Below are 26,813 nucleotides of genomic sequence, written 5' to 3'. Positions count from 1 at the left end.
GGGAGAAGGAATGGCATGGTCTCAGTAAGCACAACAAACTGCGTGCAAATTAAGGAGCCTATGAATGTGTGGCAATCCTCCATGCAGGCCTCTCGCAGGGACTCTTGTGGTTCTCTGGCTCCGCATTGGCCACCCTTGGGTGACCCACTGCTACCTCCTGCGCCGTGAAGACACCCCTCAGTGTCGATGCAGCACCCAGTTGACAGTGGACCTTATTCTGGTGCACTGTCCCACTTTCACTGTCCTGCTACAAAATCTTCGGTTAGTAGACCCGTTGTCACTAATTTTATCTGACAACGCTTCATCAGCTGATTTAGTTCTACGTTTTATTCGTGAGGGTGGGTTTTATCGTTTGTAAGTTTTAGCGCATGTCCTTTGTCCCTCAGTGTCCTCCACCCTAGTGCTTTTAGGGTGGAGGTTTTAATGTGTTGCAGAGCAGCTGGCTTCTCCTTTTCATTCTCATGGTCAGCCAGCCATGGTAATCTGCTCTCTTGTTCTAATCTCTTTTACATGTTTCTTGTGTTTCTGTGGATTTCTTCTCCCCTTTTGTCCATTTAAGTGTTTGTTGCCCTTGCGTCGTTCTTGTGGTTTTTCCTTCTCTCCGTTTTGTGTTGTCAGGCTTGCTTGTTTTATTCTCACCCTTGTGGCATTGTTTTATTCGGAACAAGGGGCCAATGACCTAGCAGTTCGGTCCCTTCCTCCTCTCTTTTAAACAAACAAACAAACCATCCAACCAACCATCTGTGTGCACGCCCAAATGGCAGCTTACTAAGGCTGACTGGCAGCCTTACTCCTCCATGGCGACCTTCGAAAAACAAGATTTCCTCAATTGTGATGACCAAGTGTACCATCTCACCAATGTTATCCTTACTGCTGCAGAACATTTCATTCCTCTCATTTCCTCTTTACCACGTTGTGTCCTAGTCCCTTGGTGGACTGAGACATGTCACGGTGCAATTCGCACACAGAGATGTGCTTTCCGCATTTTTGACTGTCATCCTACGATGGCAAACTGCATTCATTATAAACAGATGCATGCAAAGTGTCGTCACGTTCTTCGGGATACAAAAGGACTAGCTGGATTTCATTTGCTAGTTCATTTAACAGTTCCACCCCTTCTCTGTCTTTTGGGCCAACCTACGACGGCTCTCTGGGACCAAGATCCGTTCCTCCATTTCCAGTCCCACAGTCGCAGACAATGTTCTCATGGACCCTATTGCTATCTCCAACACCTTGGGCCACCATTTTGCAGAAGTTTCGAGCTCTTCCCACTATCACCCTGCTTTTCTCAATCGGTAACGAGTGGAGGAGGCCCGGCAGATACCCTTTTCTTCTCCGAATCATGAGTGCTACAATGCTGCCTTTACTAGGAGAGAGCTAGATCATACTCTCACTTCATCTCGATCCTCCACTCCAGGGCCGGATGCCATCCACATTCAGGAGTAGCAGCACCTTTCTCATGCAGGCAAGCACTTTCTGCTTAACACGTACAATCGCATCTGGGCAGAGGGCATATTTCCTGGAAGCTGGAGTGAAGCCACCATCATACCCACACCTAATCCCAGTAAGGACAGGAACCTTCCGTCTAGCTGTCACCCCATCTCTCTTATCAGTTGCGTATGCAAGGTGATGAAACGTATGATTCATGCCCGGCTGGTATGGTGGCTCGAGAGTCGCAGTGTACTTACGAATGCACAGTGTGGATTTTGAGCACAGCGTTCTGCATTGGACCATTCTGTTACTTTGTCCACCCATGTCATGAATGGTTTTTTGCGGAAATCAGTGTGTGGCCGTGTTTTTCGATTTGAAGAAGATCTATGATACCTGCTGGAGAAGTGGTATCCTCCAAACTCTTTACATGTGGGGCTTCCGTGGTTGCCTGCCCTGTTTCCTTCAGGCATTTTTACATGATTGAGTTTTCAAGGTGCGTGTGGGTTCTGCCTTGTCGGACACCTTTATCCAGGTAATCGGTGTGCTTTAGGGTTCCATCCTGTGTGTCGTCCTCTTTGCTATCTCCATTAACCCTGTCATGGCATGTCTCCTACCAGGCACCTCCAGCTCCATTTTTGTTGACAATTTTGCCATCTATTGCAGTTCTCAATGGAACTGCCCACTGAGCAGCATCTTCAGCAGTGTCATGATTGCCTTTACTCCTGGAGCATCGACAATAGCTGGCAGCCCGCTGTATGTGGCTCCTCAGTGTCCTGTGTGTCCTCAGCTGTACTTCCTGGGGAGTGGACCGGACCACCCTCCTCTGTTTGTACCAGTTGCTTGTCCATTTGAAACACGTCTATGGGTGCTTCGTTTGTACGTCTGTATGTCTAACCCTCTTATGCTGTCTCAGCACTATCCACCATTGTGGCATCCGTTAGGCAACTGGCATTTTTACACTAGCCCGGTTGAGAATCTGTATCCTGAAGCTGCTGAACTACCACTGTCCTACAGCTGTGACTTTCTCCTCAGCAGGTATGCATGCCGTTTGTCTGCCATGCGTGGCCACCCATTCTATGCCGCCTCCTTTGATGATTCCTTTGATCATCAGTATGGGGCTTGTCCTTCTTCCCTGTTTCCTCCTGGAGTCTGCTTTCAGCACTTTATACGGCGACTTAACTTCACACTACCTGCACCTTTCCCGGCGGGTGTGAACGTCATCACCTTGGCTTCGTGAAGTGGCCAATGTTGACCTTGGCCTTCATTTGCTTCCTAAGGACACTACTCCAGCCTCAGACTGACAGTGGGATCGCGTGTGCCTTCGTCATTGGCACCTGTGTCTTTCGCTGTCAGCTTCTGGCACACTCCTCAGTATTTACAGCTGAGTCTTCGCCTTGTATCAGACCACGGAGTACATCCGGCGACAGAGCCTTTTCAATTGTGTCCTCTGCTCAGACTCACTTAGTGCCCTTCAAAGTCTATGTGCGCTGTACACCGTCCATCCGTTAGTGCAGTGAGGTCCAGGAAAACTGTCAACTACTCTTTCTCGGTGGAGCCATTGTCATGTTTCTGTGGGTTCCTGGTCATGTCAGCTTGTCAGGAAATGAGGCTGCCAGAGTTGCAGTCTTCATACCTCAGCCCGCGAGTACCTATATTCCCTCGAATGGTCTGTGTTGCCGTCTGTCAAGAGGTGGTGTCCCTTTGGCATCGCCAATGGTCATCCCTTCACGGGAATAAGCTCAGGCTTACTAAGCCTCTCCCAGCAGCATGGACGACCTCCTTTCGGCCGTCCCACCAAGGGGCGAGGGGGAGGGGGGCGGGGGAGGTGTTATTTTAACTCGGCTGTGTATTAGGCACTGCCTTTTTAGCCATCGTCATTTGGTAAGTGGAGCTACCCCACCACTTTGTCCACATTACACTCAAGTTTTAACTGTCTGCCACGTCCTGACAGTGTGTCCATTTTTTAACCTTTTACATTCCTGTATGGGTTTGCCGTCTGAGTTATCGGCTGTTTTAGCAAATGACGTGAGGGCTGTCGATCGCGTCTTACTTTTTATCTGCCAAAGCAATATGGTGAAGGTCATTTAATTTTTCGTTTTGCACTTCTTTTTCTGTATGGTGTCTTTAACCCTTTTTCCACATGCCTGTTTTGAGATGTCTTCTGTTCTGTCAATTGGGATTGACTTGTAGTTGTTTCACCCCTCTGTGTTCATGTTCTACAGTTTTGACTTGGGCGCATATGACCCCAGTTGTTTTTGCGCCCTAAAATAATACAAAACCAACAACCAAATCATCATCATCATAATCAACAACAAGAAGCTGAGATTTTGTCATTTAAGCTGTCTCTTAAGTTTTCTGCTGTTTCTCTTCATTGTTCTTCCTGTCTCACTTTGTTACCTTTACAACTTACGGAAGAAATCACATTTCAGAGGTTTGGACTGTACTTCTGAGTGAGGACCGTTGTTTCAGTCCCCATTAAATCTGTTAGTACTGCCATAGCCAAAGGAATGCTGATAGATTTACTTGATTATCATTAGTAAATAGCTTGTACTTCTTGTCTCATTACGTGTACATCAATGATTTTTTTCCAGGCTGCATGGAATCCCAGTGTACCACAGACCTCTCAACAAGAATTGGAGGAAATAAAAGTATTACTTGAATCAAAGCTCTCAGATATACAAACAGAGCTCCAGCAACTTCGTGACACTGAAGACAATAATCGACTTGGCCGGCTGCCAAGTGAAAATTTAGAGCAGACTAAGAAGCTTTTGATTCAGTATTTGATAGAGAGACTAACACCTCAATCTCCAGGTAAAATATAGCTTATTATGGCACCAGTGTGACAAAAACTCCTTAATAATTGAAATGCTGCTTGTTTACGTGAAATGTAATACAGTTGTGCTAAGATGTGTTTTGAAAGACAGTATTTATGCTAAATGTAATCTGATTCTTGATATGCAAACTAATCTGTTAACACCTTACTTTAGTTAGCATTCTATTTACGACAGCAGAGGGATTGTGCAACAGACAGGCACATTTAAAAGTAGCCTGAACTGCTGAGGCACAGCTGGTGTGAGTAGCAATCTTGTCTGGAGTAAGTAGTGGGAGATACAGAAGAGACATGGGTTGGATGGGGGAGGGTTGGCAGAGTAGGGGGAGGGAAGATGTGGTTTTCTGTCTGTGGGAACATGTAGCGACATGGTGGGGCATCATGGTGGATTGCTAGCCAGGGAAAATAGGGGGGGGGGGGGGGGGAGTCTTTGCAGTTATGCTAGAGGATAGAAGATAATAGGTGAGGCTGGAGTGGGAGCACGGAATAGTATAGAAGCAGGTGGAGGACGGGGATTAGTGAATATCAAGGACTGAAGGGTTAGAAGAGATTTCCCACCTGTCCAATTCGGAAAAACTAGTGTGGATTGCAAGAATTTAGAAGGGCTAGGCTATGAAACAGTAATTGATGTCAGGCACACCATTTTGGGCAGCATGCGTAGCAATTGGGTGGTGCAGATGTCTCTTTGGCCACAGTTTAGTGCAGGCCATTCATTCAGGTGGACAACTTGTTGGTGGTCATGCCCATGTGGAATGCCACAAAGTGGTTGCAGATAGGTTTGTTGACCACATGGGGGCTTTTCACAAGTAGGAAACACCTGTGATAAGATTAGAGTGGGTGGGAGCAGGGGGATGCATGGGATAGTTCTTGTGTCTAGGTCTTTTGTAGGGATGTGAACCATGGGCAAGGGTGTTATATCGGTGTGGAGAACGTAGGACAACAGTTACACCAGTCTGGGTTTGCCATCGTTTGGTTAATATTTTGTATTATTATGTACGAGGGCATTTTGAAAAGTAAAGATACAATGGCTCGCAGTCCTTAAATAGAACATTTATTTAGAAAACGTCATTTACATCTTATTAACTGGATTATTTGTTATTTTTCCACCTCCCGTTATCCAAACATGTGTTAAGTCGGTGCACAAGCTTTTGTAACCCACAGTCATAGAAGGTTGCCGCCTGTTGTCGGAACCACATTTCTACTTCATCTTTGATCTCTTCATTGTCGAGGAATGATTTTCCACCAAGATGTGACTTCAGGTAATGGAAGACATGGAAGCCGGTGTGCACAAGTACCGGGCTGTATGGCGGATGGTCCAATACGTCCCATTTGAATTGTTTCAGTAGTGCTTTGGTTATGTGCGCTGTGTGAGGCCGAGCGTTGTCATGAAGCAAGCGGACTCCACTTGTCAGCATTCCCCTGCGTTTGTTTTGAATTGCCCTTCAAAGATGTTTCAAAGTCTGGCAATATGCAGCAACATTGTCGTTCCAGGAGGCATAAATTCCAACAGAAGAATCCCTTGTCTGTCCCAAAAACCAGAAGCCATGATTTTCTTCGCTGAAATCGACATTTTGCATTTCTTGGCTTTTAGTGAATTCGAATGGCGTCATTGCATTGATTGTTGCTTGGATTCAGGTGTATGGTGATAAACCCACGTCTCGTCACCTGTCATAATGTGATCAAGAAACTCGTCACCTGCTTCAGCATAGCATGTGAGGAAGTCGAGTGCAAAGCCCATCCTTTTCTTTTTGTGTTCTTCCATTAACAGTTTTGGAACTCAGCACGCACACAATTTCCTGTACCCTAACTTGACCGTCACAGCATCATAAAGAGTTGTCATTGATATGTCCGGTATGATCTGAAGCAATTCTTTCAGTGTGAGATGTCTATTCACACGAAGTGCTTACTCCGTTCTCCGAAAAAGGGCATCAGAGATCACAGATGGCCAACCTGTTCTTTGTTTCTCATGAACATCGGTCCTATCTTCAGAGAAATGATGGCACAATTTCACTACATTTTGTCGATTCATAATGTTCCCATAAACAGAAACAATTTCTTTGTGAATATCTGCTGCTTGCTGACCTTTTGCATGAAGAAAACGTATGACGGAGCGCACTTCGCATTTGGCGGGATTCTGAATCGGCACAGTCATTTTAAACACGACCTACTCCAACCAGAAGCAACGTTCAACTACCGAACGACCGTGAGGAGAAAGCTAATGGTTCAAGGTTAACATCAGTGTAGCCAACTTGCTCGCCAAAACTCTTCTGTTCCTCTGGTGTGCGGTGTATCTTTACTTTCCAAAATACCCTCTTAGTTCCTGAATGGTGGGCATAATGCTTGAATTATGTTGTAAGACATGAAAATAGATATTAAACTTCCTGGCAGATTAAAACTGTGTGCCAGACCGAGACTCGAACTCGGGACCTTTGCTTTTTGCGGGCAAGTGCTCTACCAACTGAGCTACCCAAGCACGACTCATGCCTCGTCGTCCTCACAGCTTTACTTCTGCCAGTACCTCGTCTCCTACCTTCCAAACTTTACAGTAGCTCTCCTGCGAACCCTGCAGAACTAGCACTCCTGAAAGAAAGGATATTGCGGAGACATGGCTTAGCCACAGCCTGGGGGAAAATAGATATTGTTTGAAATAAGTAGCTTCAAATACTTAATGGTAACCAACACATTTTATGTCTGTAAAATGCCTTTTTATGCTAAAAGTAATTTTCTTTACTCATTTGCCCGGAACATTGTTTCAGCATCATCATAGTCACTATTTGCTGGATGTCCTATCCAAGCAGTGTATCTTTGCAAATCTGTTCAGATGTTATCAGTTACTTATTTCCCAAATTTTGGTCTTGATCTTTACTTTTCTTTTGGGCTTCACTTTAAATTCCCCTCAGATCCTCAGCATTTGTTAGCTGAGTACAGGCTTGGCGACCCCAGGGTTCCTGAGCTGGGGACTGATAAGTGCCACCAGTCCTCTGTCACCGTAAGCTCTGGTCATACTTCAGGGACCACTGTGCAGCGCAATGGTGGAATGTTGTGTGTTTCGGAGAACAGGGGTCTTGGCTTCACCTCCTGGACCGCGAGGAAGTTACAAAACTCTACAAAGAAAACCTCGACCTCAAGTTGTGCTACGTACTGAGGAGGTGAGTGGCTGTTGGGGTAAAACAGTCTTTAGCGTGCAACCTCTGGGGCACCTGCCGCCCCCCCTCTCCCCCCAGTTTTGTAAGGCTTGCTCAGGCATGTAGGGCTCTGCCTGGGTTGACGTTTGTTTCCCTAGTGTCTTGTGGGATCCCTATGGATATCTCATGAAATTACTACTCGTGATGGGACAGGTGTACCATAAGGCAGCACCTACACCCACTCCTCAAAGAGAGCTTAGTTGGTGAGTCCTCCCGAAAAGAAACCTCACAGTAATAGTGACAGGGCATTAGTGTGCCATAACACTTTCATTGTAATCAAGCGAAATGGGGGAAGCTTTGAGAAGATATCCCCTTCCGATATTCACAAAGCGTTGGAAGGTCTTGCTGGGTCTCTGAAAAGTGTCAAATGGCTTTGTAATGGAGTACTTTTAGTTGAAACTGTTCATTCCAACCAAATAGCTTAAGATTCTGGGATATTAGGCCTTAGGTGACTACCCAGTAGAGGCTGAGTTTCATAACACCCTTAACTTCAGTAAGGGCATGGTTACCTGCTCTGATATAATGGAGGTGGGTCCTGCGGAGTTGCGTGAAGAGTGGAAGAATGTGGGTGTCACGGAAGTGCAGAATTATATGAGGAGAGTCAATGGCAAATTGGAAAAATCAGCAACATTTATTGTAACTTTAGTACTCCAGAATTACTGGAACATATCCTTGCAGGCTATATCCACCTTAAGGTTTGCCCTTTTGTTCCTAATCCCATTTTATGCTATAAATGTCAAAGATTTGGCCATACCACTATGAGATGTAACGGGAAGGCTACGTGTGGCAATTGTGGAGGCTCTGCTCACAAGTCAGGGTCTTTTTGTACACTTCTTCCGAAATGTGTAAACTGCTCTGGGGATCACCCAGTGTGGAGCAGAAAGTATGGGGTTTACAACAAGGAAAGGAAAATTCAAGAGTTGAAAGTAAAGAGATGCGAACCCTATGGTGAAGCTAAAAAGGCTTTCAAAGCCATGCAACCACCGGCTTTTGCTGCTACTTTTGCATCAGCCCTTAAGGCACCAGTCGCTAAGTGTGATGCATCCACGCAAACTTGGTCCACAGATTCAAGTACGAGCACATGCACTTGTCGACGTACCTGTGGGGAAAACACTCCACTTGCAACTGACTTCGTTCGGAAGCAATCAGCAGTAGGTGTACTACCTACGCCACATACCATTCCCCAACATCAGAAACCAACTAAGCCGTCCCTGCAAACCAGGCACCACCTCCTCCTGTCGGTAAAGATAAACGTCCTTTGAAAAGTAGTTCTAAGTCCAAGAAAACGGTAGCTAAACTTTTGGATCGACAAACTCTCTCATCTTCTGATGGAGACTATGCTCTTGAAGATATGGACTTCCAATCGGAGGAACCAGAGAGCATGGAACCGGCTAATATTCCCCCTGATCCCCCTGGTAAATCACCACCTCTCACTAACCAGTGTCTTCCACAGGGCCTTCTGTGTTGCAGTGGAATTTGAATAGATATCGCTCACATCTGGAAGAATTGCAGCTGCTGGTCCAGGATACAAGAAACACATCTTATTCACAGACACACCTGCATTACGGTGCTACCACATATACAGGTAGGACGATACTACTGGAGACAGGGCAAAAGGTGGATGACAGATACCACTCCTCTTCTGTCCCTCTTACACGACCACACAAGAAATTGCTGTGAAAGTTCTGGCACCTTTTACTATCACAGTGTTCTTTGTACCTGCCCCCCCCCCCCCCCCCCCCCCCCCAATGAAGCTTTGGATGCAGACACACTGGCAGACCTCTTCCAGGCACTCCCACACCCATTCGTCCTTGTGGGGGACTTCAATGCCCACAATGTGCTGTGGGGCTCAGCTACTACTTGCTCCAGAGGTCGGATGATCGAGCGACTCGTCCATTCTGAGAATATTTGCCTTCTGAACACGGGTCAGACGGCTCAGTTTTACACAGCTACAGGGTATTTTTCAGCTATTGACCTTTGTTTTTGTTCCCCAGCTATTGCAGACACAGTTCAGTGGGAAGTGGCTCCAGATTTACATTCCAGTGACCACTTCCCAGTGTGGAGCCGTCTGCTGACTAGGACGGTGGCCAACAGTAGTCCATGCATATGAATGGTACAAAGGGCAAATTGGTTACAGTTCAATTGACAGGCTATTTTTGAACAAAAGGATTGTGCACAGGAGGCCCATATCACTCTTGAGATTGGAAGGGCTGCCGCAGAGTCCATCCCCAGGTCTAGTAACCACCTCAGGCGATGGCCTGTACCTTGGTGGAATGACGATTGTTGATTGGCCATTAGGGCCAAACGGACAGCCCTGTGGAACTTCACTGTCTGACTACAGACAATCGTCATGCCTTCAGGTTGTGAGATCACATGCAAAGCGAGTAATCAAAGAACGGAAGAGGGCTTCCTGGAGGGAATTCACGACTTCCATTAATCGGTCCATTTCTGCTGTGCACATTCGGGAATCAATAAGACAGATTTCAGGCAAGGGTAATCCACATCGCCTTATGGACTTGTCAAATAATGGGGTCTTGGTGGACACGCAAGAAGACATAGCTCATGTTTCAGCTGCACACTTCTTTACTGTTACTAAGTCATCCAGACAAGCTCCTGGTGTTCTGCTATTCCGTTGGACAGCAGAAATGAGGAAGCTCAATTTCTTCTCACGTAATGAGGAAGCCTACAACCTTCCATTCTCCATGTGGGACCTGGAATCATCTTTATCTGCAGCCAGACACACTGTGCTAGGACCTGACCTGATGAGATCCATTATACCATGCTTTGTCAACTGTACCCTGAAGCAAAAGGTCAGCTCCTCTCATTTAATCAGATCTGGTTTGATGGACAGCACCCCATGACTTGGAAGGAGGCAATATTAATTCCATTCTGGAAACCAGGCAGGGACCGTAGCAACCCTAACAGTTATTGGAGTGTCGCGCTTACTAGTTGTATGGGTAAGAGTCTTGAACGCATGGTCAACCGCCGCCTTGTCTGGCTGCTCGAGTCCCGAGGTCACCTGAGCTGCTCCCAGTGCAGTTTCAGGTGCTACTGTTCCACTCTTGACAACTTAATTCTACTGAAGATGGTGATACAGGAGTCCTCCTTACATCGAAACCATTTAGTTCGTGTACTTTTTGACCTCGAAACAGCATCTGATGACACTACTTGGAGGTACAACCACCTTCACCAACTTCATGAATGGGAACTACATGTACACCTGCCACTTCTGATCCAATCCTTTCTTGAGTACTGGCGTTTTCGTTATCACATTGGCGATGCCGTGTCTGATTGCTATGTTCAGGAGAATGGTGTGCTCCAGGGCGGTGTCCTTAGTGTCTTGTTTGACTTGAAATTAACATGGATCCCACACCTGAAAGACCTACGAACAAAGGGCTTCCAGTTGTTGAACATTTTGAAATGCCTTGGCAGAAAAACATGGGGAGCTCTTAGGTCCCGCCTCGTGCAGTTTTATGGGGCATTTGTTCGATCCCACTTAAACTATGGCAGCGTGCCCTACAGATTGGTCCATCCTTCCTACTTCTGGATGTTAGATGCTGTCCACCATGAGGGAATTTGGATATCAACTGGAGCCTTTTGGACCAGCCCAGTTCGAAGTCCGTATGCAGAGGCTGGTGAACCACCACTCTGGATTCGGCTATGTATCCTTTTGGCTCGACAGGTGGTGAAAATCACAGCGTCACCTCAGTCATTGGCATTTAGTTCAGTGATCCCACCCACCTTCGAACGACTGTCCAGGAATTGGCCCTAAGCGACCCAGCCATTTGGTATACATGCTACAGACTGTCTCAAGGATGGTTTTATTGTTATTTATACAGACGGATCCCAGCAGGGGAATCTCTCAGTTGTTCCGCAGTTTTCCCTGATAGGATTTTTAAAGTGCGTCTTCCAAAACAGTTTACAAATTATGGTGCGGAGTTATTCTGATGGTACTGGAGAGGGTTCGCAGACATCACCATATGAGTTTTCTTGTCTGTTCCTGCTCTCTTAGTGTGCTGCAGGTACTTCACCAAATGTATCCGTTAGACCCGCTGATTCAGCTCATCCACAACTCCTTACAGCAGCTCCAACACCATGGCAAGGAGGTGATCTTTTTCTTGGTACCTGGCCACATTTGGATACAGGGTAACGATGTGGCTGACAAAGCTGCCAAGGAAGCATGTCGGAATGGTGCTGTCCATCAATGTCCCATCCAATTGCACGCCATTATCTCATTTTCTGACAGATGCATTATGCGTCAGTGGGAGACTGAATGGTTGCACGTGACAGACAAAAAACTGTGGTCGCTCAAATCGACCACAAAGGCTTGGCGGACTTCACGTCAGCCTCACCGCTGGAAGAAGGTTTTGCTTACCAGACTGCGCATCGGGCATAGCCCTTTCACACGTCTTCCTCTTCCAGTGGAAGGATCCACCTTTCTGTGAAGTTCGTGGCATGCCTCTTTCAGTTCAGCATATTGTGGCTACATGTGTCCTGTATAATGATATTAGGGCAGACCTCGGTCTCGCTGGAGATGTGCCCACCATCCTTGAAGGTACCAATACGAGTGTTACAAGAGTGGTGAAATTTTGTGAACTGTCAGGCCTCATCCCTAAACTGGTAGGGAAGGGTGGCAGACTTTAACACATTATAAACTGCTCCGAATGTGGGGACAGCCTTTGTCCCCACCCATGAGATTTGCATGTTTACTTTTCGTCAGGGCGCTGATGACCATGATGTCGAGCATCCCCTCAACCCCAAATCATCATCATCATCATCATCATCCCCATCATCATCATCATCATCATCATCATCATCATCATCATCACTTTAAATTGATTTTTTTCATATGGACAAATTTTTGGTCTGTCCAACTGCATAACTGGTCACACACACACACACACACACACACACACACACACACACACACACACACACACACTATTTCTAATTTCTAACGAAGGCCTAGTTAGCCGAAAGTTCAGTTTCTGACAGTCTTTTTGTTGTGCCTATCTGCAACTCAGAATCTCTGCTATATGGTGAGTGCCAACAATCCTCAATCACTCAGCATTTTTTCCCCCCAGGAAATTTGACCTTGTGCTGTAGGCACAATTGCAGGATAATTAAACTAGTCATCCCACCTATTCATAATCCCTATAAAGAAAAATATTTATTTATAAGAATGGGGTAGCTATAAAGACAATTATGTTTAATTTAGTAGTCTTAAGAGAAATACCATATTTTACAAGGCGTAAAACTTTGCTTCTGCTGTTTTTTCCCCAACATTTGAGGCTTTAATGAAACTAATTGATTACACATGTATCATTCAAAGTATTTTTCATCGCTGGCCACTACTTTCTCTCATCTTTCGGGCAGTGTACGAATCCCGCGTCAAAAAAATTGTTCATCTTTTGAATCTATCCAATTTGTGACTTCTTCATGAGATCGGAAGTGTTGGTCAGCCAGGCCATGCGCCATTGATCAAAACAGGTGATAATAAGAGGGAGCAATGTCTGGATAATACGGCAGGTAGGGTAGGACTTCCCATTTTAATGTTTCCAAGTATATTTTGACCTCCTTTGCAACGTGAGGTCGAGTGTTGTCATGCTGCAAAATCATTTTATTGTGCCTCTCACTGTATAGCGGCTGTTTGTCTTTTAATGCTCTGCTCATATGCATTAATTGCATTCGATAACTAGCACTTGTGATTGCTTCACTTGGTATTAACACCTCATAGTACACGCCGCCAAACTGATCCCACCAAATGCAGAACATGATCTCGGAGCCGTGAATATTCGGTTTGGCCGTCGACTTGGAAGCATGGCCAGGATATCCCTACAATTTTTTGCATTTAGGGTTATCGTAATGAACCCATTTTTCGTCCCCATTCACAATGCGATGCAGAAATCCCTTCCATTTTTGCCACTGAAGCAACTGTTCACAAACACACAAATGCTGTTCAATGTCTCTTGGTTTCAGCTCACACGGGACCCAAGTTTCTTCTTTCTGACTCATGCCCATAGCCTTGAGACATTTTGAAATGACTTGCTGTGTCACTCCCACTAATTGTGCCAATTCTTCTTGAGTTTGACGCGAGTCTTCACTCAGCAATGTCTCCAATTCTGCGTCTTCGAAAAAATTCTCTCTTCTACTACTATGCCGGTCTAAGACGTTAAAATCACCATTCTTGAAGCGTTGAAACCACTCATGACACATTCTTTCACTAATAGCATCCTTACCATACATACTTGACAGCATTCGATTTGACTCGGCCTCTGTTTTCTTCATATTGAAACAAAACAGTAACACTTCCCACAAATGACGAGAATTAGGCCCATAATCTGACATTTTCAATCAAGAACAACTTTATGATGCAGACACAAATCGACTAATGTTTGAATGAAGTTATGTTGACCGAGGTCCAAGCTAACTGCCTGGCGTCTGCGATCTGTTTCTTTCAACCGCTGCTTACCGTCGTCGCCACCTATCGGCAAATGGTGGAAGCAAATTTGTACACCTTATACATCAACTAGGTAATCTTACTTTTTAAAGCTAGACTGTAGCAGTTATGTACTCTCAAAGAAATGGTACATTTTGTCGTCGACAGTGGTAGTTTCATGGCCATAGTGCAACTATACAAATAATATTGCTTTCCTCAGTTGTTTCATTATTTGGACATATTTCCATCTATTAAAAAATTGTGTGTTGTAAATAATTAAAGCAGAAAGGTAACAACTCACCATATAGTTTAGCTGTTGAGTCATTGACAGGAACATAAACAGGAATGAGAACATTGCTAGCTTTTGAACAAATTCTTCTTCAGAACTCGGCACCCGCCGAACCAAGAGGACACGCAGCAGAGCAGCAGCGGCAGCACTTGGGTGTTACACTCAGGGTGTATACGACCTGGGACAACCGGGAAATCCGGAAAAAACCCAGGAATTTTTTCATCCGGGAGAAAACTGGGAAAAACCCGGGAATTTTTCGGAATTCTGGGGATTTTTCATTGTTTTAGCTTTCAGTTAAATTTTTGCAATTTTGACTGTAGAATTGATTCTCTAGCAAAGAATGTTATTGTATCCTGCTACTGGAGAATGATACTGCAGCAATAAAATATAAACGAGAGGGAAAAAAGTAAAACTTTAGTGGCAAAGGAAATGTGCAATTTACATCAACAAAACACCGTGCACGCACATGCGTCTGCAAATAGCAAAAATATCTCAAAGGCCATAGGGCGCAGACTGTAATTCTTCGTAACAATAAATTGCTTGCTATGAGCATGACGTCGCAACTGTTGACGTTAGGTTCGTTTGACCAATTGCCAGCGGTCTGTTGTGCATGCGCATTTGACTTGGGTATAAGCAGTACCTCCTCCCGCTACTTGAAGTTTGGCTGTTAGCTGTATCTGTTGTGGCGTAACAAGCTAGCTACGCCACACTGAGAAGGGAGCCGAAGGCACGCGTACACACACGCCGACTGGCGTCAAGTCTGGAACAGGATACGTTATGACTGCTATAAAGAAAATACGTAGCTTTGGAATATACTTAACTTTTAATCACTCCTTGTGATACATCTCTCTTGACTATACAATTGAGACTCGTAAGATACATGCACTGTTACAATTGGCGCCTTGCTAGGTCGTAGCCATGGACTTAGCAGAAGGCTACTCTAACTGTCTCTCGGCAAATGAGAGGAAGGCTTCGTCCGTATTGTTGCTAGCAATGTCGTCCGTACAACTGGGGCGAGTGCTCGTCCATATCTCGAGACCTGCCTTGTGGTGGCGCTCGGTCTGCGATCACATAGTGGCGACACGCGGGTCCGACATGTACTAAATGGACGGCGGCCGATTTGAGCTACCACCTAGCAAGTGTGGTGTCTGGCGGTGACACCACAGTATCGGTAGTAGCAGCAAGCAGCCAGATGCAAACGAGAAAAATTTTTCTCCTGCGCCCTAGCTGCCAGATTCGCGCTTGCACAGAGTTGTCTGAGTTGTAGTGGGGAGGGGGTTAACCTCCACGTGACCCGTGTTTATGAAAGCTTAATATCAGATGGGACCTACTTCATTGTGAATCTGGAAAAAGCCAATTTGCACTTCAAGATGAATTATGCATTTTAGTGTGGTTTACGAAATTCCGATGCTCTTTGGAGTATCCTCTGATGCCCTGTTTGTTTTATGGTGTAATGTAAGCTCTGTTAGTGCTTTATACACACGAAAATGCGGGCTTCCTACACCACTACAGTTGCACACGCACAATAATGCCTGTTTCCTGGTGCTCTCTGGCAACTGGTAAATCGAACCTATTTCTAACAGTATCCAGATAGTATTGCGAACTGTGGTTAGAAAAGTGTTACTTTCAAAGAAAATTTCTTTTTACGCAACATGAATTTTGTTACGTGTGAGAAAGTGGGATGGATATCTAAATCACAGAGCGTTCGAAACTGAATGGTTTGAGGACCAGCCACTTACAAGAATTTCGAGCCGAGACATTTATGTCAGAATTTTAAATTTACTGGCACATTTGTGTGATGTATCTTAAAGTATAACACGCGCAAAAAAAAAAAAAAAGAAAAAAATCAATATTACATGTGAAAGCTTAGCTTCTGTTGTAGCATGTTAATCTTAGAGACCAAAATTTTATGTGAAAACTTAGCTTTTCTTGTAGATATACGGTACTGTGTACATTAATGTAAACTGTTAACTTTTCCTCTTGCGTGTTCGCGCTATGTAACCAGTGATCTTGCTATTGGCTGACTATAACAGGTGTCCTATGCTCTGAATAGCTGCTGTCATCGGCTAGCGAGATCTCGTGGCTTGAGATACGACTCGCTTACAAAAGGACATCGCAACCTCGGTTTCAACGCTCCGGAAACTAACGCGCTGTGTTTGGTGCAATTCGAATTTATACTTTCGTAATGCGAAAATATGCAGCGTATATGCTGCTGCAAATCAAAGGTCTTTCCAAAACTTCTCTCCTTTTTTTATTAAAAGTCTCTCCAAAACTTCTCTGGCCTGTCTTTTCTTTTTTTTCCCCCGGGAAGTTCTACGCGATTGTATAAAACGTTAAGCATTCAAAGGATTGATAAGTTTTACAGTTCCGAGGGAAAATCTATGGAAAACCTACTGTCACTTAGCACAGAAAAATGGGTATTTTCAACTGGGAAAAAGCATATTTCTTAAACGGGATATCCAGGAGAAATCCGGGAATAATCCGGGAATTTTTTTTTCCTTGTCCCTGTATACACCCCGTACACTGTAAATTAATTTAGTCTTTGTTTTTTGTTCATGTGCTTCTGCAAAGAAGTGAACTGTATGTGTGTATTTTAATGTATAGACTAGTGGTTAGAAAATTAATCATAGTTTTTGTTTTTGAATAAGTCTTGTGAATATCATTGTATAGGGCGGCTTCCTAGTGTAAATTTTCCTTGCAGAGAAACTTATTTCTGTTTAATAGCTTGTGGTCTCAGAGTTAAGTGAGAAATCTGCACACTAACTTTTAGTGTTACTTTATTCTCCTTTGGCATATTTTGAAACTCAGTAACGCCATTCGAGACCTCGTATCTATCCTATACACAGTACGATATGGCTAGGGACTGTGCTTGTTGGGAGCAGACACAAGGAGAGTTGGCTGCAGTCCGTAAACAGCTGGAAACTGCGTTGGCTACCATCGACAAGCTTCTAGCTAATGCTCTAGTTGCGGTGACGCCGGGGCCCCAGTGACGAGACCTGCGACACCTTTGGTGTCACTGGAATCCCCTGGTGGCCTGGACATCACTGCGGCTTCTGATACTCAACATTTTACCGGTTCATCCTCACTCCAGAGTGGGTGGCAGGCAGTGGTGAGTTCATGTGTCAGTGGGCAGAAGGCGAAAGAGGGAGCAGGCCATGCAGCTGGCTCCCTACGTATTAGCGACAGGTACGAGGTGCTTTCCAGTGTAGATGATAACTCTGAGCCAGCGCGGGATGCCTCTCCTGTTGGGCCAGCGGTCGATTTAACTGCCCAGTCTGGACAAATACAGAGGTGGTATGCTAGTCATTGGGAGCTCCAGTGTTAGGCGGGTGATGGAGCCGCTGAGGGAGATAGCAGGCAAGGCAAGAAACAGTTCCAGTGTGCATTTTGTATGTTTGCTGGGAGGTCTCGTCTGTGATGTGCAGGAGGCCCTGTCGGTGGCTACCGAGCGCACTGGGTGCAACTGGCTGCATGTAGTAGCAGGTCGGCACGAATGACGCCTGCCGCTTGGGTTCTGAGGCCATCTTCAGCTCCTGTCAGCAGCTGGCTGGTTTGGTGAAGGCAACTAGCAACGCACATGGGGTGCAAGCTAAGCTGTCTGTTTGTAGCATCGTACCAAGGGTTGATTGCAGTCCTTTGAGTTTGGAGCAGAGTGGAGGGTCTAAACCAGAGGCTCAGACTGCTCTGCGACTGCATTGGATGAGAATTTCTCAACCTCCACTATCGGGTGCAGAATTGTAGGGTTCCCCTTAATAGGACAGGTGTACACTACATGCAGGAAGCGGCTGCTAGGGTAAGGGAGTATGTGTGGTGTGCACATGGGGCTTCTTTAGGTTAGAGGACCCCTCTCGTGGGAGCAAACACGATTTGCCTGTTACATCAGCCACAGCGACCTCAGGGTATCTTGATCCTCCCAGATTAAAAATAGGAAAGATTAATGTGATTTTAGTAAACTGCAGGAGCATCCAAGGAAAGCTCCCAGAATTAATATCGCGTATTGAAGGTTATAATGCACAGATAGTATTCGGAACAGAAAGCTGGTTGAAGCCAGACGTCAGTGACAATGAAATCCAAAGTTCAGACTGGAATGTTTATCGTAAGGATAGGTTAGTCGCCAGTGGTGGCGGCATGTTTATTGCAGTAAAAAATTCTATAAAATCTATCAAGGTTATCATGAATTCTGAATGTGAATTAATCTACGTGAAATTGAGTACCATAGAACGGTTAAAAATGGTGATCAGATGCATTTATAGACCACTTGAATCAGGATCTGTAGTTGTAGAGTGCTTCAGACAGAGCTTGCAGAATATCGTTAGTAATTTTCCTGATCACGCCATTGTGATAGGAGGTGACTTCAACTTACCAGGTATGGATTCGGAGTGTTATGCCATCAAAACTGGTGCCAGAGACAGGGAATTGTGTGGCATTGTTCTGGATGTCTTGTCCGAAAATTACTTTGAGCAGATACTGTGACAGCACCTATGATGGTGGGTCCTACAAGGAATGTTAGAAAGGTATTTCCTCAGAAAGGGTGACAGGATACAAATTTCAGACTATTTCAGCAATCAGCATTAAATATTTGGTGACGACGAATATGTGGAGAACAAATGGAAAAAAGTCAAAGACATCATTCAACATGCCCTAGACAAGTATGTTTTGAGTAAGGTTTTAAGGGATGGGAAAGATCCACCGTGGTTTAATAGCCGTGTTAGTAAAGCTCTATGTAAACAAAGAGCACTTCATCTCAGATTCAAGAGAAGTAAAAACCTAGCTGACAAAGAGCGGCTGAACGAAGCGAAAATGAGCGTAAGGAGAGCAATGAGAGAAGCGTTCAATGATTTGGAAAGTAAGACATTGCTAACCGACATGAGTAAAAACCCTAACAGATTTTGGCCTTATGTAATATCAGTAAGTGTGTCAGTCATCTATTCATTCTCTCAGCGACCACACAAGCACCGAAATGGAAGATAACAGAGAGAAGGCCGAAACACTGAATTGGCTGTCACCTTGTGAATGTCAAAATGGCAGATATTGAGATTACTGATCATGGAATTGAAAAGCAGCTATAACTGCTAGTAGTGAGAAGGCTTCAGGACCAGATGAGATACCTATAATAGTATATAAAGATTGTGCAAAAGAACTTGCTCCCCATCTAGCAGTAATTTATCGTAGATCGCTTGAGCAATGAAAAGTACCTGACAACTGGAAAAAAGTGCAGGTCATTCCTGTTTTTAGAAAGGCCCTAAGACAGATCCACACAATTATAGACCTATATTGTTGATGTCAATCTGTTGTAGAATTATGGAACATGTTTTGTGTTCAATAATTATGACGTTCTTGGAAAATGAACAACTCCTCTATAAAAATCAACATGGATTCCACAAACAGAGATCCTGCAAAACTCGGCTCGCTCTGTTCCTCCGTGAGATCCACTGCGTAGTGGACAATGGCACTCAGGTTGATGGCGTGTTCCTTGATTTCAGTAAGGCAGTTGACACCATCCTGCATTGCCGTTTAATGAAAAAAATACATGCTTACGGTGTATTGGAGCAGACCTGCCATTGGATTCAAGACTTTCTTGCAAATAGAACTCTTTACGGAACTAAATCAGCAGATGCAAAGATAGTATCCGGAGTACCACAGGGAAGTGTGGTAGGACCGTTGCTGTTCACAATATATTTAAATGATCTAGTAGAAAGTGTTGGATGCTCTTTAACACTAGTCACTGATGATGCAGTTGTTTATACCAAAGTAGCAACACCAGAAGATAGTAAGAATTTGCAGAATGACCTGCAGAGAATTGATGAATGGTGCAGACTCCGGCAGTTGACCCTGAGCGTAAATTAATGCAACATATGGCGCATACATAGGAAAAGAAATCCACTACTGTACAGCTACACTATTGATGACAAACAGCAGGAGACAGTGTCTGCCGTAAAATATGTAGGCGTAACTATCCAGAGTGACCTTAAGTGGAATGACCATACAAAACAGATAGTGGGAAAAGCAGAAACGAAACTCAGATTCATCGGAAGAATCCTAAGGAAATGTAACCTATCCACGAAAGAAATAAAGCGCTTGTTCGTCCGATTCTTGAGTATTGTCAATCTATCTGGGATTCCTATCAAGTTGGACTGATAGAGGAGACAGAAAAGATCCAATGAAGATTAGCGTGTTTCATCATGGGATTGTTTAACTGGTGAGAGAGCGATACAGAGAAGCTGAACAAACTCCACTGGCAGCCGTTACAAGAGAGACATTGTGCATCACGGAGAGATTTACTTACGAAATATCGGGACAGCACTTTTGAGGAGGAGTCAGACAACATATTACTTCCCCCCACATACATCTTGCATATTGACCACGAGGAGAAAATTCGAGAGATTAGAGCCAATACAGAGGCTTACCGACACTCATTCTTCCCACACACTATTCGTGAGTGGAACAGGGTTGGAGGGATCAGATAGTGGTACCAAAAGTACCCTCCACCACACACCATGAGATGACTTGCGGAGTATGATGTAGGTGTAGGAGTAGATGAATTGAATACACATACAACAGCACGGTAACATTGTAACTCCTGATGACCTTGTGCCGGCACTGCATATCTCCTGGTGAGGGTCTGTATTGTGTGGAGGGTGTGGAGGAAGGAAGGAGGTGGGGTCTAGAGGGAAGATTGCAGTGGCTAGAAGTAGTGGGAGTTGTATGCATCGCACAAGGATGTGGCAGAGTGAATTGGGAGAATGAAATGAAACCTAGCAGGAGGGAGACTACTGAGAGTAGAGGATGTGTCCAGGATGAGTGAAGTTAGGTTTCTTGGGGCCAGAGTGGTGATGGGTAGGAACTAGCAAAAAGAGACCAGGATGATTACGAGATCAAAGGATATAATATCAGTTTATTTAATTCAAATATAATAGTGTATGGGGGGAGGGTGGCAGTGGGTGACGTTAGTTGTTAAACAGCCATTAAAATTCAGAAGATTATACCCAGCAGCATGTTCCGGCAGTGGATGGTCACTCTGCTTTTACTCAAAGTTTGGTACTGATTGTTCACTTGAGTGAGCAGTTGGTGATCATGTTCACATACAATGCTGTGGAGTAGTAACAGCAACTATTATATGATAAGACTGCTTTCAGAGGTGGCCTGCCACTAATAAGAAAGGCTGTGCCTGTGATGGGACTAGCGTAGGATGTTTTGGATGGTTGTATTGGACATGACTTGGACCTGAGTCTTCCACAGGTGTGTCACCCATGTGGGAAGGAGGAGGAAATGTGGGGTGTAAGGATGGACTCAGACATTTCAAAGACACAGACCATTTCTTTCACTGTCTCTCAACCATCCCCATCCCATTACCACCTGAATCACTATGTGTCACTGTTAGCACAACTACCTAGACGTCAACATTCCCCCTTTTTCCTACCTTATCATCTCGTTTCATCCCAAAGTGAAATAACTTATCTGGGCTCTGACTGTTTATCATCGCTCTTTGAAATGTGGACTGTCAGTATCCACAAGCCTCCTCACTTTGCCCAAAGTGGCCATACAGTGACACACATTCTATGGATGACCCAGTGATAGACTTGTCCAGTGCACCCACACATCACATCCTACTCCACTTCTGTCAAAGGCAGACACTCATCTCTACCCCTGTCATATGATCCTAACTTTTCACTCTGTACTCAGACCCACCTCTCGCAGTCTCCCTCTTCCTCTGTTCTATCTCCTACTTAGAATCCTCTCCTTTGTGCCATTGTGCATTGAACACAAATCCCCCTGCATGTGACCACTTCACCAGTGCCACATTCCTATCCTGTACGCCTACTGCCTCTGCCTCCCATTTGTCAGGCGCTCTTTCCCAGTGAATCTTCGTATGGGGAAAGTATGATCATACTCTTCACCTTTGCATGCTGCCATCTGCATTTCTCGATTGGCTGAAGTCACATCAAGTGACACTTACAACCATTTTCTGGAACTTCTTATTATATGTGTAGCATAGGACATGTTATATCAATGAAAATAATCATTTTTTTGAAGTATAATGTAATTGGATAGATGAAGTCTACTCACCAAGTGACAGCACTAGTAACCACACATAAAGGTTAAAAAAATGTGCAAGCTCTCAGGGCCACTGTCTCCTCCTGACAGCAAAGTTGATGGGGAAGGAAGAGGGGTGAAGGAAAAGGACTAGTGAGATTTACAAAATGGGGAGTTTATAAAAGTTCCTACTGGGTGGGATGAGAAGGAAAGACTATACTGGCAGAGATTTGAAAACCTGAGAGCCTAGAAGTGGAAGATAGGAAAGTAAGCAAGACAGATTGCACATACATATCGCCAGGACCTGCCAACATTTTCTACAAGTTTCCTCAGTGTGAAAGAACGTCCTACCTTGCTCTCTTAATTTCCTTACTTACATAAAGTATTTGCATCTCCAATCAATTACATCAATAATCTCAACCAGACTCCTTTTGCTACAGATCTATTCCAGATAAATCCTATTTCATGCAGTGGCTTGAAACTGGGTTTTTTGTTTTATTGCAGTAAGTAGTTAGTGCAGTGTTGGTGAAGCTTCACCCCCCCCCCCCCCCCCGCCCCCCTTCCTGTAAAAGTCCTCTGGTGGTGTTGAAATTTCGATTTTGTAAACCTGCCCATAACAATTGGTTTTCACCCAAAATTCTTAGTGTTCTTTCATGGTGATTCCAGTAAGCCATATGATTTATTTTTGCCTTCTTTTCTGATGCACCCTATTGTGGCACAACTGCATTTTGTATAAATTGCAGCCCTTGGATTGGAACTAAAGATTTTAGCCAATACTTCTTTCTGTGTTAATTCTCTAGTACAAGCTGCACGTACGTTACAGATGACTGAACTCTGATTACCTTGGAAATACCTTTTCTTCATATCATGCACATTTTCTTTTGATCTAATAGGCTTGTCTATCACTTCCCAGTAACTAAATATATATACAAACTAAACTGATTGCACTGTTAACTAAACTCACATGAGTAGAATCAGTGTAAGTCACCATACGCTGCACTACACTACTAGGCAAGAAATGGAATAAGGTTATTTTTGATGTGCATGTAGGGCAGTTGCAGGGTTCTTCCGAGAAAGGCAACTTTCCCCACAAAGAGAGCTGCTCACTCATGAGCTGACAACAAAGAACATGTAGATGCCATAGTCCATATCAATTCAGGCAGGCTAGGAAAAAATCTTACTTCATAGTCTCAGATGTTATTGACTTCAGCATATGTTAAAATGAAGGACTAAGTAAGGAACACACATTTTTTTGTTTCCTCCAAAAATATTTCTGCTCCGAGAAACAGCACTCCGGAGAGGACACTACGCATACCATTTTGAAGATGCAAATTTTGGAAAAATTTTTTAATGCTGTATCTCTGTAACAGATCTAGATATTTTGTTGGTTTGTTTTTATTTGAAAGATAATTGCTTTATGATTACAGAGAAATCCTTCATTTGGACTTGCCTGTCAAAGTTTTTAATATAGTGTTGTGAACTTTTTATAATTTATGGATTTTTTAAAAATGCCAATCCATATAATTTTGATTTTTTTTTTTTTTTTTCTGTTGATTAGTACCGTATTGTTCTACATTCCCTGAAAAGGAGAGCTTCCACTTTTAGGTTGATCAGGTTTTATAAATGACAATTTTTTGTCATACATAAAACCTGTTTTATTACCACATTATCACATACCAGGCTCATAAAAATCAAAACCTAGTCTTATTTAACATAATTTTAGTTTTGAAAGATGACTAAGAGATCTTTTTCAAGCATTTTAAATGATTCCAAAATGTTTGTGAAAGGTCCAAAGACTTAAAGGTTTCCATTTATACGATTTCTGTGCACTCTGTTTTGTACTGAAATTAGACAATCAATGAACAAAAAACGTGTTCCACTGCTTCAGTATCTTCCTTTGATATAGAGTGATGCCGTCCTGTTGAACCAGCAGGAACTGGAACATTGTGAACAGGAAGTGAGCACTGATGGTGTTGTTTCTGTCCTGCAGCTGGAAACCTATATCCAGCAGCTGGTCCATGTGGTAGCATAAAGTTCACTACAATTTCGTTTAACTCATAACTGGTGTCTATAATCTCTGAAATCCACCAGTCAGTCATACACACATGCCACATACATCCCTCATCTCAGGTTGTGAATCTTAATATTATCGTGCTGTTTCTGAGGTGTTGGCCGAACGAACGAAATTTCTTCTTTCTTGCTCTTTAAAGTGCGTGCAATATGAGTTTGCCCATCACTTTGAATCCAAAAATGTGTCTTCCGGCATCCTTTCACAGGAGTAGTTTGTTTCGACCATTCTTCTTTTTTCTGCTCACGGAATTCTTCGATTTCCTCTTTGGACAAAAGAATGAGGGCTGTGGATGTGTAAGAGTTCACAACTCTCGTAAAATCCTCAGCATTCTGAATGACATCTGTATTTGGTCTGGAAAGATTGTTTTGTAGCATGGTGCTTCAGCAGGCCACCCACACCATCACAAGGTCCCTTCCTGAGACCAGTAGCACTGTATACCCAGTTAGTTGGCACAAGCGACTTCAAACAGCTGGCAACAATTTTTAAAATGACTAGAAGCGCCATTAGAAATGATGATCTTCTCTGTCCCTGTTTGCTGTTGAAGAATTTTCCACTTTGCTAGCAAAGCATGTGCTGAGTAATGTTCTGTGTCATCACTTATAACTGCAACACTTGTGGTTTTGTTTTGAAAATGTCACTCCTGTAAAAGTTGAAACCTGGTCATTACTCAAATAATACCTTGTATTTCTTGTGGGAGAATTACAGAACAATTCTCAGCCAAATCACAGTGAAGCACTAAACATAGTTCTTGGGCCTGTACACACCATTTCACTTCTGGAATGTGTTGTTGCAGTTTCTTCAGATGCTGGTGTGTTACTGCTTTCACTGACCACTTATGAAGGTCTCTAAAAACTGTTGAAGGCAACAGTTTTCTTAATTAGTTTGTGTTCCAGGGTGCCACCATCTTTTACACTGATGGTTCTAAGACTACTGATTGCGAAAACATTCTGTTGCCACCCACCTACATAGGGAGAAATAATTATCACCATAAAATAAGAGAAATCAGGGCTCGCACGGAAACATTTAAGTGCTCGTTTTTCCCGTGTGCCGTTCGAGAGTGGAACGGTAGAGAGACAGCTCGAAGGTGGTTCATTGAACCCTCTGCCAGGCATTTTATTGTGAATAGCAGAGTAATCACGTAGATGTAGATGTGGGATATGCTTTCAAGTCTCTACCGCCTATGAGCACCATTTGTTGCCAGGATCCTGTAGTGCATTTACAGCAGAGCTTCTAGCCTTTCACAGGGGCCTCCTTTTTGTTTCTCAGGCCTCCCTCCATAGTGTTTTAATTTGTTCCGACTCCATGAGTAGCCTGCAGGCTATCGATTGATGCTACTCTCGTCACCCCTTGGTCTCTGCCGTCCATGACCACCTCTCTACCCTTGAGTGTGCTGCCTGTTCAGTCATCTTTCTCTGGGTCCCAAGTCATGTGGGAATCCCTGCGAGTGAATTGGCTGATTGTTTGGCTAGAGAAGCAGATACTTACCCCCATTTCCTTTCACGATTCCAGCTGCGGATATGCAGATCTATGTCAAATCTCTCTTTGCCCAACAGTGGAATGCCATCTGGAGTGCTATGGCTCATAATAATAAACTCCACACAGTCAGAAGTCTACTGCAGTTTGGGTCACTTCTTTCTGCCCCTCTCGGGAGTCCACTGTTTTATGCTGTTAATGCATTGGCCATACCCGGCTCACCCACTGTTTCCTCCTATGCAACGACCCACCCCTACAATGTAGCTGTGGCGCCAGACTGGCGATATCTCACGTTTTGGTGGCATGTCCCCTTCTTTCGCCGCTTTGTGCTAAGTATAGTCTTCCTGCTTCCTTAAATTTAATATTAGCAGATGATCCACAGATGGTTTCCTCCGTGAAAATGGTGTTTATTTCCAGGTATAAGGTTCTCCTTTAGTCTTGGAGCAAGGGCGGGTTGGTTGTGGTTGGGTCTCCTTTTGCAGTCTTTACGGTCTGTGACCCCATGACCACCCCCTTTTTTTCCCCCCAGTTTTTATATTTGATCTCTTCTTTTATGTTTTTACTGTGTATGTTTAATGTTCATTCTTTTACAATTTGACTCCTCTGATTGAATCCGTCCACTTTTAGCAGGCCCTCTTTCTTATGTAATCCACTTCGGAATGGCGGGACTGATGACCTCGCCATTTGACCCCATAGTCTCTCAATCAATAAATCAATCAATTGGTGTAGAACCCACACTGGTGAGCCCGACATGATAGTGAGTACACAAGAATTTTACTGCAGCAATTTAATTTTGCTATCTTATTTTTTATGGCAAATGCAGCATCAGACAACATTGATAATGATATAGCATGTGTAGCAATGTAAACATATGGTCTTTTGCAAGTGGAATCCCAATTTATTACTGCAAATATTAGCAATGAGATGACAAAGTATCATTATGTTTTGGAATTGCTGGATAACTAAGTTGCTGAGCTAATTTCAGATTACCTGCCCAAGCCATTATCAGCTTCCCTGTATACAGACATGCCTCACCACATTAAAGACATGTCTCACCACAG

The 26,813-nt window shown here is 44.1% G+C and overlaps 1 protein-coding gene across 1 annotated transcript in view; it reads left to right on the top strand.

Moving 5' to 3' along the window:
• LOC124711692 overlaps window positions 1-26,813 on the top strand; it is an 85,556-nt gene that overhangs the window by 12,278 nt on the left and 46,465 nt on the right. Inside the window, exon 2 of the mRNA XM_047241891.1 lies at window positions 4,023-4,242. Within this exon, the coding sequence (XP_047097847.1) occupies window positions 4,023-4,242 (220 nt within the window). The remainder of the gene's footprint in view (window positions 1-4,022; window positions 4,243-26,813) is intronic.

The sequence above is a fragment of the Schistocerca piceifrons genome, chromosome 8, assembly GCF_021461385.2.
Source record: "Schistocerca piceifrons isolate TAMUIC-IGC-003096 chromosome 8, iqSchPice1.1, whole genome shotgun sequence".
NCBI classification, from domain to species: domain Eukaryota; kingdom Metazoa; phylum Arthropoda; class Insecta; order Orthoptera; family Acrididae; genus Schistocerca; species Schistocerca piceifrons.
Note: the sequence above shows the minus strand (reverse complement) of the source record. Positions and strands in the feature narration are given on the sequence as shown.